Source organism: Perca fluviatilis, chromosome 19 (assembly GCF_010015445.1).
Source record: "Perca fluviatilis chromosome 19, GENO_Pfluv_1.0, whole genome shotgun sequence".
Lineage (NCBI taxonomy): Eukaryota > Metazoa > Chordata > Actinopteri > Perciformes > Percidae > Perca > Perca fluviatilis.
Genome location: NC_053130.1, coordinates 24,121,208 through 24,135,114, shown reverse-complemented (window position 1 = coordinate 24,135,114; position 13,907 = coordinate 24,121,208). Strand labels below are relative to the sequence as shown.

Genomic DNA, 13,907 nt, shown 5'->3' with positions numbered 1-13,907 from the left:
ATAAGAATCACACCAGGGGCCAGACATGCAGAGTTTATCGACATTATTTTATTTTATCGATTATTGCATGTCCCATATAGCTTTCTCACTTACAGTTATGTCGACATAAAGCGCTAAAAAAAAAAAGTTCCGTAGCCATCAGAGAGTTTTGCAAATCAAGCAAAAACAATGATGACATTTTTTACAGCAACCTCTTTCGCAGCCTAAATCTGAAAACTCTCTGCTTCTGGGGGAATTCCTGAGTCTCAAAGTCTGCAAATCTGCCAAATTCTGCTTTGAGTGTCGCATAATTACAGTTTGAAAAGAGTTTCCCGTCTTTTTGGTTTCTGCGCACAACTAGGCGGGCCAAAATCGATTGTGAACTTAAATTGATATGCGGGCCGGATCAAAACTTGCGAGGGGCCGGATTTGGCCCGCGGGCCTTGAGTTTGACACATGTGAGCTAAAGGAATGACCAGGACCAAGTGTTAGTCGAGGTTCAGTAGCTAGCGAGGTTAGGCAGCTAGTAAAAAAAAAAAAAAAAGTTCACTTCCTAAAACATGCCAAAAAGTAAACACGGGCACACGAGGAAACCACCGGCTCGGAGCTACTTGACCTGCCACATACGCAACATAGAGAACAACAGATGCTCCTGCCTCACATTGGTACATTGCAACAGATTAGACTATTTAAAGAAATGTATGGTGGCATGTTTGTATAACATATAGTAACCATTATAGTGAAACAAACAACTCATTCTAACCAAAGGGGGAAGGGGGGGGGTCATGGTTTTTCTTCATGAGGAAAAACGACGTAAATGAAAAATGTGCGGCACGGTGGCTCAGTGATGAGCGCTGCTGCCTCACAGCAAGTAGGCCCTGCTGGTTACTGGGTCCGGCCAGGGGCTTAACTGTGCGGAGTTTGCATGTTTTCTCCGTGTTTGCATGTTTACCTCCCAACCATAAAGACATGCATGATAGGTAAGTCCTGCCATTGTCCTTGACGTAGGTACTGGCATTATAAACTGGAGTTGGTCCCCGGACTATAGCTGCCTACCCATCCTAATTAGTCAGGATGGGTTATATGCAAAGGGTACATTCCTAATGTGTGTGTAAATATCTACTGGCAATTAAAAGAGCTATCATTGTATGTGCAAATTAAACTCTCACTCTTCATATTTATTACAAAAGCCACTAGATGCCGACTAAAGGCTTAATCCATCTATCGTTCCTGCTGGCAATATTTCCAGCTGCTACAGCTTGCTGGACCAGAAAACTAACCTTGGTCTCAGTGGCAGATCAGAGCCTCATACTTTGGCACGGTGAAAAGCTGATGAGATAATGACTCCTCCTCCAGCAATAGCGCTACGCGCTGGCAAAGTGCATCATCATAAAAACCGCTGTGCTAAATCCAAAGTGATCCTCCTTAAAATGAAAAGGGAAACCCTCGGTGCGAAACGGAGGCAAATGGGAATGAAACAGGACAGCAGTGAGAGTGACGAGCGCCGATGGGCGGTGTAGAGGAGGACGAGAGCTGCGTGCGGGAGGATGATGACCTTCCCACTGCTCCGTCAGAACAACCAACATCAGCTCAGGGCGCACATCAAGAGACAGCCCCGCCCACAGCGGGAGGAGAGCAGAGGAGCAGGTCGGATGGGGGAGGGAGCCTCCCTGATCTAGACTCTGCTCCTCATCAGACACAAAGGAATAGGTCTTTAACTGGCGTGGACTCAATGACACGGTTTACAGGCACAAACGGAGTTTCACATGACCCCAAGAATGAGGGCACACACACACACACACAACCAGTACCAAACCTACTGTCTTGTGGTGCTACAGGTTATGTGAAAAATAATATTACACTGATTCCCATATAGCTCCCGGCCCTACATTCTCACCTTAGCACCGAGCAGCATGTCTGGTGAGCCAAGTTCACTCATAATCTAAGACCAAACCATGTGCCGTCCAGCAAATGGTCATAAAGTGATAGGAGCCATTTGTAGCCCAGCAAACCCTTGCAACATGTCAGGGGACCGCAATGATCATATTTCATATATCAGGAAATGTGTATTCATACAGGCAAGCAACCTCTTCAGTGATGTTCAAGGGCTCAATAATACAGCAGCGATTTGAGAACTATCTAGTTTGTGATGACATGATTACATTGGATTTTTCTAATACAAGCGCAAACATATCTGGAGAGATAGATCACTTGTGGTCCATGGGCCTTAAGAGAAAAATCAATCCAAAACAGTGTTAATCAAACCTCATATTATAAAAAATTCTGTTTACTAATAAAAATCAAAATCGCTTTAAAAACAACTAAATAGACAGTTCTTCTTAAATTTGACAAGGTTTAGATCAGAAGGACCAGAAACTGAATTTCACAGCCAAGTCAGATGACTCAACCTTGCAGGGGGAATCAAAGGTCAGGTTATATTGTAGCAATCGTAGCACATCCTGCCCAGAAGCTAATAGAAATGCCCAAGAGGAGAGAACAGCGTAATGGAAGACAGTTCTGTGTTTACAGAAAAGACCTGTACTCTGTATTGACTGGTTTATTTCCCTTGGAGCAGTGGAAACCTGTTCCACCTCTCTGTCGTGTTTCCCCACCCAGAGCTCCACTCTTTATTAGTCTCCATCTCCGGAGAGGCCTCACCTCTGACATCATCACATCTCCCTTTGGAAAACACCATCATCACTCAGGCCCTCGTTTCTTTGAATATCTCCCTTCCTTCGCCGCACTACAGTCTTTCAAGTCGACTGTGCTTTTCCCCACTGATCTCCTGTTGCCATGGCTAATTTGCACATTGAATCTTACTGACTTTTGTTTTTGAAGATTATTTTTTGGGGTATTTTAGGCCTTTAATTCCACAGGACAGATGAAGACAGGAAAGGGAAGAGAGAAGGGGAATGACATGCAGCAAAGGGCCGCAGGTCGGAGCCGAACCCGCGGCCACTGCGTTTCAGGAGTAAACCTCTATATATATATATATATGCGCCTGCTCTACCAACTGAGCTAACCCAGGCCACTGAATCTTACTGACTTAAAGGGCAGGATAACAACTCTTAATAAGCTGCCATTTTCTTCTCTAAAGTCAATTTACATAACTTTAACCTTACTGAAAAGCTGAGCTGGAAATCTTTAATGAGCAAATACAACTGAGACTGTTTGAGAGATGGTGTGGTGCCTTTATTATTAGTAAAATACTAGCTTAGGAAATGGAAAAAGGCAGACTGTGGTGGGTGCATCAACAAGCTAGGGGCCGGTCTCTGTTCCATCTCCCTAGAGAAGCATTTCCTGTCTACTTGATACAGTTTGACAGCAACAGATCATTCCATCTTCCTCCGTTTTTTGCAAAAACAGCAATCCAACAACATCGTCCGCATCACTACCAGACACAAAGGAGAGCCAGCCACCAAGGAGGGTGTGGCGGTCTGGGACAACCAGGAGGGAAGCGCCACTGTCCACAGTCATCCATCACACCAGCTGCTGGAGGGCACTTTTCCCCACTAATGGTTGTCTGAAAACTGTGCGCCTGAATATTGCTACCGATGCAGGAAGAAATGCCAGGTAGAGCATCTGCCTGACCTGAGGCTTATTATGCAGAAAAAAAGGCGACACTTTTGCTTATAACACTGTTGTTTACACCTCTCTACCAATGATATAACGTTAGCAGTGTTGACCCACGATGCCGGACATTTGATTTAATATCGTGGTTGCTACATGTTAATGACTCTGCACAACCTGAACGTGCTTAGAACACGGAGAATTTTCTTAACATTTGCAAATTAATACAACACACAAAACAACGGATCGGATGGTATATCATTTGACTTGAGCGCTGCTCGTTATTAGACCAACAATTTCATTTTGTTATGACTTTCGCAGTTCACAACGGGGCTTTATATTCTACCTCCACCTAAAGGGTCCATATTAACCCTAAGGGCAGATTTAACCCCGTTCTCTCCTTTACCAGATTTGTTGTGACTTGTTTTGGAGGAAGACTTTTTAATTTAGCTATTCTTACAATGAAGCTTGCTTTGTGATCTGTTTAGGGCTCCGGTTAGCGACTAGCTAGCTCCAGCTAACCAGCTAGCATCACCACTCCCTAGCTAGATGTTACGAGTTCACCCTGTTGAAACCGCCGAGTGGATCCTTTCTATACACGGTATCTTGAGTTGACACCACTTAAACACACGGTCATATACAGGGTTCACACAATTGTAATATTAGTAAGTGAAAATACAGACAGCTATAACTTACCAAGAGCTAGGACTGACGGCTCAGCCCCTTTAAATCCAAAATGTCTCCGACACAGCCAGATTCTCCCAGCAGCCTCTGCAGCTGAGTTTAATTATAGTGACGTCATGTTTTGTTTTCGACTGCCAGATCTAGCCAAGACTGTATGGCTGATCTATCTATCTATCTATCTATCTATCTATCTATCTATCTATCTATCTATCTATCTATCTATCTATCTATCTATCTATCTATCTATCTATCTGTCTGTCTGTCTATCGTCTATCTATCTATCTATCTATCTATCTATCTATCTATCTATCTATCTATCTATCTATCTATCTATCTATCTATCTGTCTATTTATCTATCTATCTATCTATGTCTATATTGGTGTCTACAAACACAAATACACATTTTTACACTTTTAAATGATTGTAAATCAGAAGATGACTTTAACTTAATGGTTTCATTTTAACTATCAAACACATACGACTAATAGCGCATACATTTCACCATAAAAACAATAATGAATAATAATGAATAATTCTAACAGCATTGAACTGGTAGAATTATTCATTATTATTCATTCAATGTATATATATATATATATATATATATATATATATATATATATATATATATCTATACATATATATATATATATACATATATATATATACATATATCTTTCGTATTTACATTTCTTCTCATGTCTGGTAGACTGAAAATTGTGCTAGTACACATTTAAATAGGACAAATGACAAACTAGAAAATATATGTAATATTTCTTATGAAAATAAACCCAAAGTAGCCTAATGTTATAATGAACTCAGACACTAATTACAAAATAAGTAGCTTCTATTTGGTTTCTAGGTACAAACCACAGACTATTTACAGTCTATGGTACAAACTAGAAAAAGGGCTTGCAGTTAATTCTTGTGACATGTTCACTAGTCACACCACACACTTGTATATCATTTAACCCGTATTTGTTTTGTAATTCAAGTTTTTTATTGCTTTTTCCTTTGGTGCATGACAGTTCAGTGTATCACATACAGAGACATTTCTTGTTACAATACAAGCCGAGTCTTAACCATAGACAGAACAAACAAACAAAAACAATAATATGTATACATAAAATCAGTTACAACATCAAGACTATAACATCAGCAGCTTTAGGGGCACATCAATATTGGAATAATTAGCAGCCTCGTTCATATTACAGGTTTATCAGTCAGTGTGATGTAGCCTATGTCCAGAAACTATCCCATGCTGTTTATCCTGTTTAGCATATGCTCATATGAAGCTGTTTTTATCATGCTGTTAGCTCATTCTTTTAATGCCGGGGTTTTAGGTGTTTTCCAGTGTTTAAGTATCTTCCTGGCAGCCACTTTAATGCCAACCATGATTACAGAAAACTCTTTACTTGATATGTTGTGTAAACTTCTGTCACCTAATAGACAGAGTCTTGGAGATATTGGTAGGTTTCTTCTGGCCCAGTATTACCTAAATATTCCAAAAATGATTCTCCAGAAGGGCATTCCCAAATACATTGTCATTTAACCTGTATTCAGTGTGAAGTGACAAAATGACAGTAAGAGTTTTGAAACTTCATTCAACCTGTAGGCTATATGTGAACGGTTGGATGTCAATGTGTCTAAAACAGTTTTAATACATGGGCCTCGTGAAAAGGAAGGAGAAATTAGCTTAGTGGGAGACAAACAAGTAGTATAATTATTGTACAGCAATAGGAGGTTAGAGATCGCATCCACTACATTACTGTACGTTAAGAAGGCAATTCTACCACCTAGAGGAGAAATTAAAAATCAGCTGTCAGAGAATGAAGAAGCCGGTAGATTTATCTATTGCAACTGTACTGTATGTATTACGACAGGTAAGCTAACAATGGAATATTGATATATCATAATTGGTCCACTTGAACTTGTGTTTAATTGTTTTATATCTAGCTATGTGTGTACAGCATAGACTGTATATTAATATTGACATTCCATGGTGTACAGTCCACAGAGGAGGAGATCGGAGTATGCACGTCATCAGTGCGCGACGCAGCGTGCAGGATTGTGAAGGACGCCGACGAGAAGCTTGTGATGAAATAAGTCAAATATAAAGGTTGGTTTAATGTTACTATTACACTGAGCTATTTTGTAAATTGGACATGACATACGTGGTTAATTCGGCTTAGTTTATTAAAACGGAAAATAAAAGGGAGGTGTATTTGTAGAGCTTTGGTGATTAACCTAGCTAGCGATAGCTCATGTTATTGGCCATTTGGTAAGGTTAGGTTTAGGGTGATCGATGCAGTATAGTATACCAATGAAACATAGTAGGATATTATATTTAGTTGACCTCTAAAGATTTGATTTCTATAGGCTTAATTAAGTAAAAAGCTGAATTCAAAGCAGGAGAAATGTGTAGACCGGATAGAGTCGAGCTAATGGTGCACGCCAGGTAACGTTAGTGAGAAAGACCAATCAACATCTCTTATATTTTTTATCTTACAATTCCAATATTGTTATTCATATATAATTGCACTGAACTGCCATGCACTATATTTATGTTTAAATCTTAAATCTCAGACTGATATTGCACTATTCCTTCTCTTCCCTCTCTTCAATTGTTATTGTATATATATTTTTTTTAAATTACTAAATTCTATTGTATTGTTATACTGCATACTTAACAGTATTTTTTTTCTTCATATTTCTTGCTGTCCTTCCTGTTTTTATTCTTATATGTTAAGTTAGTGTTGTTACTTTGAGAGCAAAGATTAACAAGATTAACAAACCTGGCCAATAAAGCTGATTCTGATTCTGAAGCCGAAGCCACAAAACTATCAGCTGTCAAACTGCCTCTGTGTCTCTGCTCTTCAGCTGTGTCAGGAGGACGTGGTAATGATGGCGGTGTCGTGTCTAACTCGAGTCCTGCGCTCCCTGACTCTGTCCCAGCCTGCTCTGCTCTGCTCGCAGGTAAACATCCACTGCCTGTCAGTCCATACTGGAGATCTGAATCATCAGCACAGCCCATCAAATCTATCTTATCTATTTTGCTTTTTGTGTTAACAGGCAGTTGCTCAGACCAAGCTGGGAACTCGGGTAACCAGTACAGTCGGGCAGTGCAGAGGCTTCCTCACCACAGCCTCTCTGGAGCAGAACAGGACATTTTGGAAGCAGAGGGAGAAGTACACCACCAGGCCTATAGGAATGAAAAAGACAGGAGGCAGAGATCACTCAGGTAAAGATTGTGGTCAATGTAGAAGAATAGAATAAATGACTGTGTGATTACAAGGAAAGCTGAAGGAAGACAATGTTTAAAGTGCTCATATTATGCTCTTTTGGGTTTTCCCCTTTCCTTTATTGTGTTATAGATTTCTTTTGTGCACGTTATAGGTTTACAAAGTGAAAAAGCCCAAAGTCCACCCCAAAGGGACTTACCATCTCCACCAGAAAACACTGTTCACAAACAGCTCTGTTGTAGTCCAGCCTTTACTTCTGTGACGAACGTGCATCACATTGTAACACACGTTATAATGCTCGCCTAGCTGCTAGCGTGGCACGCCCTCTTACTCTGCAACTGACTAGCTAGCTGTGCTGACCTAGCTACTGCACATGTGCGACTCCCAACAAAGATGGAACCAAAGTGAGATGTCTCACTCTGTAAAACGGAGAGCTCAACACACAGGGTGAAAATAGGAGCTGCAGCAATGTGGAGTACAACAAAAATATGGTGTTTGAAAATTAAACCATGTAAACCTATCCTTGTACAACCTCTAAATACAATTATGAACCTGAAAATGAGCATAATATGAGCACTTTAAGTTGGCTGCTAATGTGCAGTACTGGATTGTTTCTGTTTTCACCAATAGATTAAAAGTGTACACATCTCAAACAGAGTTTAAAACCGTCTTGTTGGCCTTCAGTGTCAATCTAGTCGAGGCCCAGCTGGCATAAGTGCAGAAGGTTTTAAAATAGACCCAGACTCATGTGATCTGAACAGAGAAAATCGGTGTGCAGAGTTTGAAACGGTGTGTAGGCTGTCCGTGTTACTCTAGTCCAGGTTCCATAAGACTACCGTAAGTAAAACCGCTGTTGATGTAAACCTGTACGAGGTTATGTACATTAGTTGTTGCAGGGGAAGAACTGAAATTGTTCTATAGAATAAAATGTTCACACATCTTGAACAGGATTCCAATAGAGCTAAAACAATTAATTTGAAGATTTTGCCTTGGGCAAAGATATCTATCTATATTTTCTTTCCTCTTTTACCTTTTTTCTGACATTTTATACACCAAATGATGATCAATTGACTGAGAAAGCAGCCTGCAAATGAATTAATAATGAACTGTTATGAATAATCTGTAGTTGCAGGCCTGTTTTAAAAAAAAAAAAAATAAATAAATAAAAAAAAATCAAGCACCTGTTTGATAGTTTTATGAGTAGAGCATGAGAATCACCCAATAATAACTTCCCCTCAGGTTTCCACTTAAGTCGTCAACCAGTAGTCATGTTCAGCCTCGGGCAGAGGGCTGACAGCATTGAGTGATGTATTTGCTTTTATAACAGCTGTGCTACTTGTTCTGACTAGAGCCGAGTGCAAAGAGTTGCTCATCTTTCTTTCTGCCGTCCAGGAAGGATACGGACACACGGCATTGGCGGTGGCCATAAACAAAAATACAGGTGGATAGACTTCCAGCGACTGCGCTACGAGCCGAACCGAGAGGCCCAGCCCTTTGAAGAGAAGGTTGTGGAAGTGCGATACGACCCATGCAGGTGAGATCAACCTTTAAATTCCCCCCTCCCACCCCCTCGGGGATTAATAAACTGTCTTCTTTTTTTTCCCAACACACGGGACTTTAACATGTATTCTAAACATACAGTTGGTTGTCATCATCTTTATTACACAGGTCTGCTGACATTGCTCTGGTAGCCGGAGGCAACCGGAAAAGATGGATCATTGCTACAGAGAACATGCAGGCTGGAGACATCATTAAAACATCTGGAATTATTGGACGCATGGCAGGTATGAGAGCCACTCTGGTTTATCGTCCTCCAACCGTTCCCCTCAAGATGCTGGAGGCACAGATGATTTGTATTGAACTAAAATGTATACTATATCCTTTTTATTTTAGTCTCAGCCAATGAGGGTGATGCCTACCCACTGGGAGCTCTTCCTGTGGGGACACTGGTGAACAACCTGGAGATCCAACCAGGGAGGGGATCGGAGTACATTCGGGCTGCAGGTCATTATTTGCATGTTTCTGCTTAGTATTTCCTAAATGCATGTTTAGACTCTTTATTTTATGATTGCTAATCGAATCTTTTTTTTTCAATCAGTCTTTAAAATGCCATAAAGTAGTGAAGTACACCGATCATAACTTCACAGTCAACTTTAGAGCCCGACCGATAAAGGATTTTTAAGGCCGATATCAATACAAATATTAGGCGATTTAAAAATCCGATATATCGGACTCGGCCGATATATTTATAAAAAAAAAAAATCCAGAAACGCGTAACAAAACAGATTTCCCTTAGTTATTTATGAGTCCTCACTAAAATATGATAATGCAGTTTAAAAATAAACTTGTTTTATTGTCACAACAGAACCGAGGACCATCAAAATATATTAAAGTTCTGATAAATAATAAAATGTATAAAAATACAAACTTAAGATATGAAAGTTAAAGGATGTTTAAGTTTCATATTTTAAGTTTGTATTATTTATCAGAACTTTACATTTTGATGGTCCTCTGTTCTGTTGTGACAATAAAACCAAAAAGTTGATCATGTAGGAAAGGCGGTTGAAGGGTTGCTTCGTCCGTTTTTATTTTTCATTTATCGGCCATTATAAAGGCCGATGCCGATAGTTTGGAAAATGCCTAATATCGGCCGGCTGATATATCGGTCGGGCTCTAGTCAACCTCCATTATGATCTGTTCGGTTACTGTGCATCCTTAGCGACAGTTTCATTATAGGGATTCATTGTTCCATCTAATGTCATCTGAATGCCTCAGGCATTTGGAATAATGTCATAGCAGCTGTGAAATGTGGTGACTCGCAATCGCTAAACTGAACGTGGTGCTTCATTTGGTTTTCAGGCACTAGTGGAGTTTTGCTCCGTAAAGTCAACGGAACGGCAATCATTCAGCTTCCTTCAAAGCAGCAGGTTCAGGTGAGGTCATCTGGTTTAAGATTCCACCGGCCGCGTGATAACCCTAATGCGCTCTGAACTGAACGTTGTCATCTCGACCCGCACAGGTACTGGAGACCTGCATGGTAACGGTGGGGCGCGTGTCAAACATCGACCACAATAAACGGATCATCGGCAAAGCTGGTCGCAACCGCTGGCTCGGCATTCGCCCCTCGAGCGGCTTGTGGCAGAGAAAAGGAGGCTGGGCAGGACGCAAGATTAAACCACTGCCGCCGATGAAGGTTTACGTCAACATGCCCTCTATCTCGGCTAAATAACACACCGGGAAATGTTCGCGACTGGAGGTTGTCGTCTCGCGTTTATAAATCACTTGTATTATTATTTTTGGTCCTTACAATTGAAATCAAGTCGACTGTTTGGAGAGAAAGTTCAATAAAGACGAGCTTTTTGTACAGAAGATTACAAATTTTTATTAAACACAACTGCTTGTGAGCATGGAAAGAAACAAAACAATATAAAAATCCAAAACATATTTACATCTATAGTAAAACATGCGGAGTTATCCATATTTTTAGTGGTAAATTTAAAAATACTGTCATGTCATTTAAAATAGGGTTTGTGCAAAGACACTGGGTGGCATTTCAAGTAACAGGAGCAACGAGATGGCATGTTGTTATTGTAATCGGACCATTAATGAAAAAAACTAACACTGATGTTAAGAGTTAATTTGTTGCTGTGCTAAATTTCGGTGACAAAGTGAGCATGCCTGCTCATTGATCCAGTCTTGTAAAACACCCCCATGCTACCTCTAGATTTAGGGCAAAAAAAAAAAAACTTGAGGTCAAATACATTAAAAATACACTTGTCATCATGCCCGTTTAGTATTTAAAAAGGCTAACTCGCATGACAAATTCCCTCAAACAACTCTGCCCTGGCTAACACTTCACAGCCCAAGTTTACAAATCGGTAAGAGCCAGTCGGCCTCCCAACTAAAAGAAGATAGTGAACCCTTCAAAAAGCAGGAGACAAGAAAACTCGACTGTGTAGTCACAGGCAGACACGTACGGTGGTAGCTGCAAAATAAGCTTCTCAACATCAAGTGGCAAAACTAAGTAACAGACAGCCGTGACAGTTTTCCAGACCTCGTAGGGCACTTGAAACCATCAACATAAACACAACATCCCTATAAAAAAAATTCAATCATTTTGAAAACAACAAAAAAAAAACTGCCATCTCAAGAATATAGGTAGTGGTTTACATTTCAAATATAACACCCTTTTAACACCTCACCTCAAAAAACTAAGTATGTCCCAATTTGAGCTAAAGTATGTAGAAAACCACATGAAAGTGCATTCCAAAGCGAGGGAAATGTATGAGAAATGACATACCTAATAGTGTTTTGTTGTACAATTCAACTTCATAGTTCTGAAATATATTTGGCATTCATGTCAAGAAATAAATGTAAGCTAGTTGTGCTTTCAATTTAGTGGGAAGGGGGTTTGCGATTCACAATGATACATCTTGTATATATTTACATACATCACTAAAAAAATCCAGCCAATCAAAGCCTGTAAGTCTTCACTTTATAAAAAAAAAAAAGAAGCAACAACTAACTCATACAGAAGGCCCTTTGTCCAAAGGTTTCCTATTGCAAAAGTTTCACGTAACACTATTCAGGGAGTACCATCGAACATATAGCACACCTACACAGACACACACAGGCAGTGACTTGGACACTTCTGGCAAGACTCCATACACTTTTTTTTTTTTTTTTTTAACCATTTTTTTTTTAAATACTTTGTAATTTCAATACTGTTTTCAAGTCCAACTTATTTGTATTTTCCAAGCGAATATATTATACTGACTGACCAACAGTACGTTTAGGTAAGGTACTACTTGCATGTCCAGCCACGGTGAAGCTGTAATAAAAAGGACACGACGGCAATTGCTTGGTTAGGATCAGGTTTGGCCAAATGTGGAGCACTAACTGGTACGTTTGTCAAAAGTGTTATCTCAGTAATCTAAATCCTGATCTCCACAGGGACCACCACACCACATACGTTAAATGTACGATTTTACTCTTCACTTTAACATACTATAAAGTTTGGCCAAGCCAAGAGCTCTGGTGGTTATGCTGTAAAAGGAACTTGACTTTGGCACATCACTGCACATCTGGAGAAATCCAGTATTTGCTAAGTTACTGCAGGTCTGTGAGACGGCCTCTCAGGTAAGCCAGAACATCAAGCTGAACACAGGGGCAGCTGGGAAACTAAAACAGTTCAGGACCTTGAAACAATACGACGGTTCATCCAGTCACAACTAAATTTGGCATTCAGCTGTTAATAGTTGAAATATGTTTTGTGGTGTAATGTTACCCTGCTTCTAAGTAGATGTTACTGTACACTTACACAGATAGAAAATCTTCAGCACTTAATAATGAGCTGATCTGATGAACTGCTTACATGTTACAAATGCTCCATAGCTACATTCATTATAGCTACCTTCAAAAATACCATTAGTTTGTTTCTTTTTTGCTTTAGGTATATGATGCGCTTAAAAGCAACGAGGCAAACAGAACTTTCTGTTCCTTTCTATAAAATTTGACCTTTTTGAGAAAGTAAAGGGACGAGTAAGAAAAACCGAGCACTGAGTTAGAAGAGAAGGATTCCATCTAGATTCACAGCAATATTCCAACTTTCAACGACAAACACGGTCTCAAACAATCTCACACACGCCACTGCACGTCACCATCACACTCCTCCATTGTCTATAGAGTAACAATAAATGTAGGATTTCACAGAAATAATAAAATGTTAACAAAAACAAAGTGCAAACACAGCTGCCATTATCGAAATGTGGCAAATTGTCAAAACCTCAAAATACCTCCGAGGCGGTAGCACAAATCTTACAAAATAGTACTTGTTCTTTTTGTAGTGTGTAAAAAAAAAACAACACCCAACAACATCAAAAACATCCAATTGACAACATTAAATTTGTGGATTGAACATGTGGTTGTGAGTCAGTAAGATTTCCACAGGAAAACTATTACTGCCGGGGGGGAGCCCTGTTGGCTTTTCCTCTAATTCTCTGTAGCCTCTCGGTGAGACAAGTGCAGCGGAGATTCTGGTGGCGGTTGAGTGGACGGTGGCCAGGGTCACACGGGCTTAGTGTAACCAAAGATTCCCACCGGGAAGTGCTTGACATGGGTCGGCCACTGGGCAGCGAGCTGGAAAAACTTCACATCGTTCCACTCCACTCCATCAATAGTGACTAAGGACGAAAAAGGATCATAGTTAAATGCATTAATAAAATGAATAATGCATTCAAAATCTCATAGTTGATGCTTCGGAGTTTGCACTGACAGCTGTTAATAGTTAGCCTCGTGAGACCGTCCTGATCGCGCGAGCTCCAGTTTTCCACTCGCAGATCAGTCTGGCATCTTGAGATAGAGAAAATTTGGAGCCGTTCGCCAAACGACCGACCAATCAGCGTTGGTTTTGAGGCGGGTTTACGTGTGAC

At 40.3% G+C, this 13,907-nt stretch overlaps 3 protein-coding genes across 10 annotated transcripts in view; 1 reads left to right on the top strand and 2 right to left on the bottom strand.

Annotated features, from left to right (window-relative positions):
- klc1b (kinesin light chain 1b) overlaps positions 1 to 4,331 on the bottom strand; it is a 29,820-nt gene extending 25,489 nt beyond the window's left edge. For 6 of the 7 annotated variants that reach the window (XM_039784245.1, XM_039784247.1, XM_039784243.1 and 3 more), the window contains exon 1: positions 4,246 to 4,331. The gene's annotated coding sequence lies outside the window, so the exon portion shown is untranslated. Of the gene's footprint in view, positions 1 to 1,259; positions 1,533 to 4,245 lie in introns of those variants that run through there. The other variant, XM_039784244.1, reaches the window with a different exon arrangement.
- A 1,913-nt stretch (positions 4,332 to 6,244) lies between these two features.
- mrpl2 (mitochondrial ribosomal protein L2) lies at positions 6,245 to 11,222 on the top strand. The gene is made up of 8 exons (XM_039784251.1): positions 6,245 to 6,353; positions 7,115 to 7,210; positions 7,307 to 7,475; positions 8,869 to 9,010; positions 9,145 to 9,260; positions 9,370 to 9,480; positions 10,336 to 10,409; positions 10,496 to 11,222. The coding sequence occupies exons 2-8, from the start codon at positions 7,136 to 7,138 to the stop codon at positions 10,703 to 10,705; spliced, it is 897 nt and encodes a 298-aa protein (XP_039640185.1). The 5' UTR covers positions 6,245 to 6,353; positions 7,115 to 7,135; the 3' UTR covers positions 10,706 to 11,222.
- A 1,817-nt stretch (positions 11,223 to 13,039) lies between these two features.
- The window catches only part of zmp:0000000755 (phosphofurin acidic cluster sorting protein 2), a 59,321-nt gene continuing 58,453 nt past the window's right edge, over positions 13,040 to 13,907 (bottom strand). For both annotated transcript variants that reach the window (XM_039784241.1, XM_039784242.1), the window contains one exon: positions 13,040 to 13,658. In XM_039784241.1, coding sequence (XP_039640175.1) covers positions 13,543 to 13,658 — 116 coding nt within the window. In that variant the 3' untranslated portion in view covers positions 13,040 to 13,542. The remainder of the gene's footprint in view (positions 13,659 to 13,907) is intronic.

Excerpts from the sequence above, each read along its gene's own strand:
- mrpl2 (XM_039784251.1), top strand. The coding sequence starts at position 7,136 with ATGATGGCGGTGTCGTGTCTAACTCGAGTCCTGCGCTCCCTGACTCTG. Across the intron at positions 9,011-9,144 it reads GTGCGATACGACCCATGCAG|GTCTGCTGACATTGCTCTGG; the intron begins GTGAGATCAACC and ends TTTATTACACAG. Across the intron at positions 9,481-10,335 it reads GGAGTACATTCGGGCTGCAG|GCACTAGTGGAGTTTTGCTC; the intron begins GTCATTATTTGC and ends TTTGGTTTTCAG.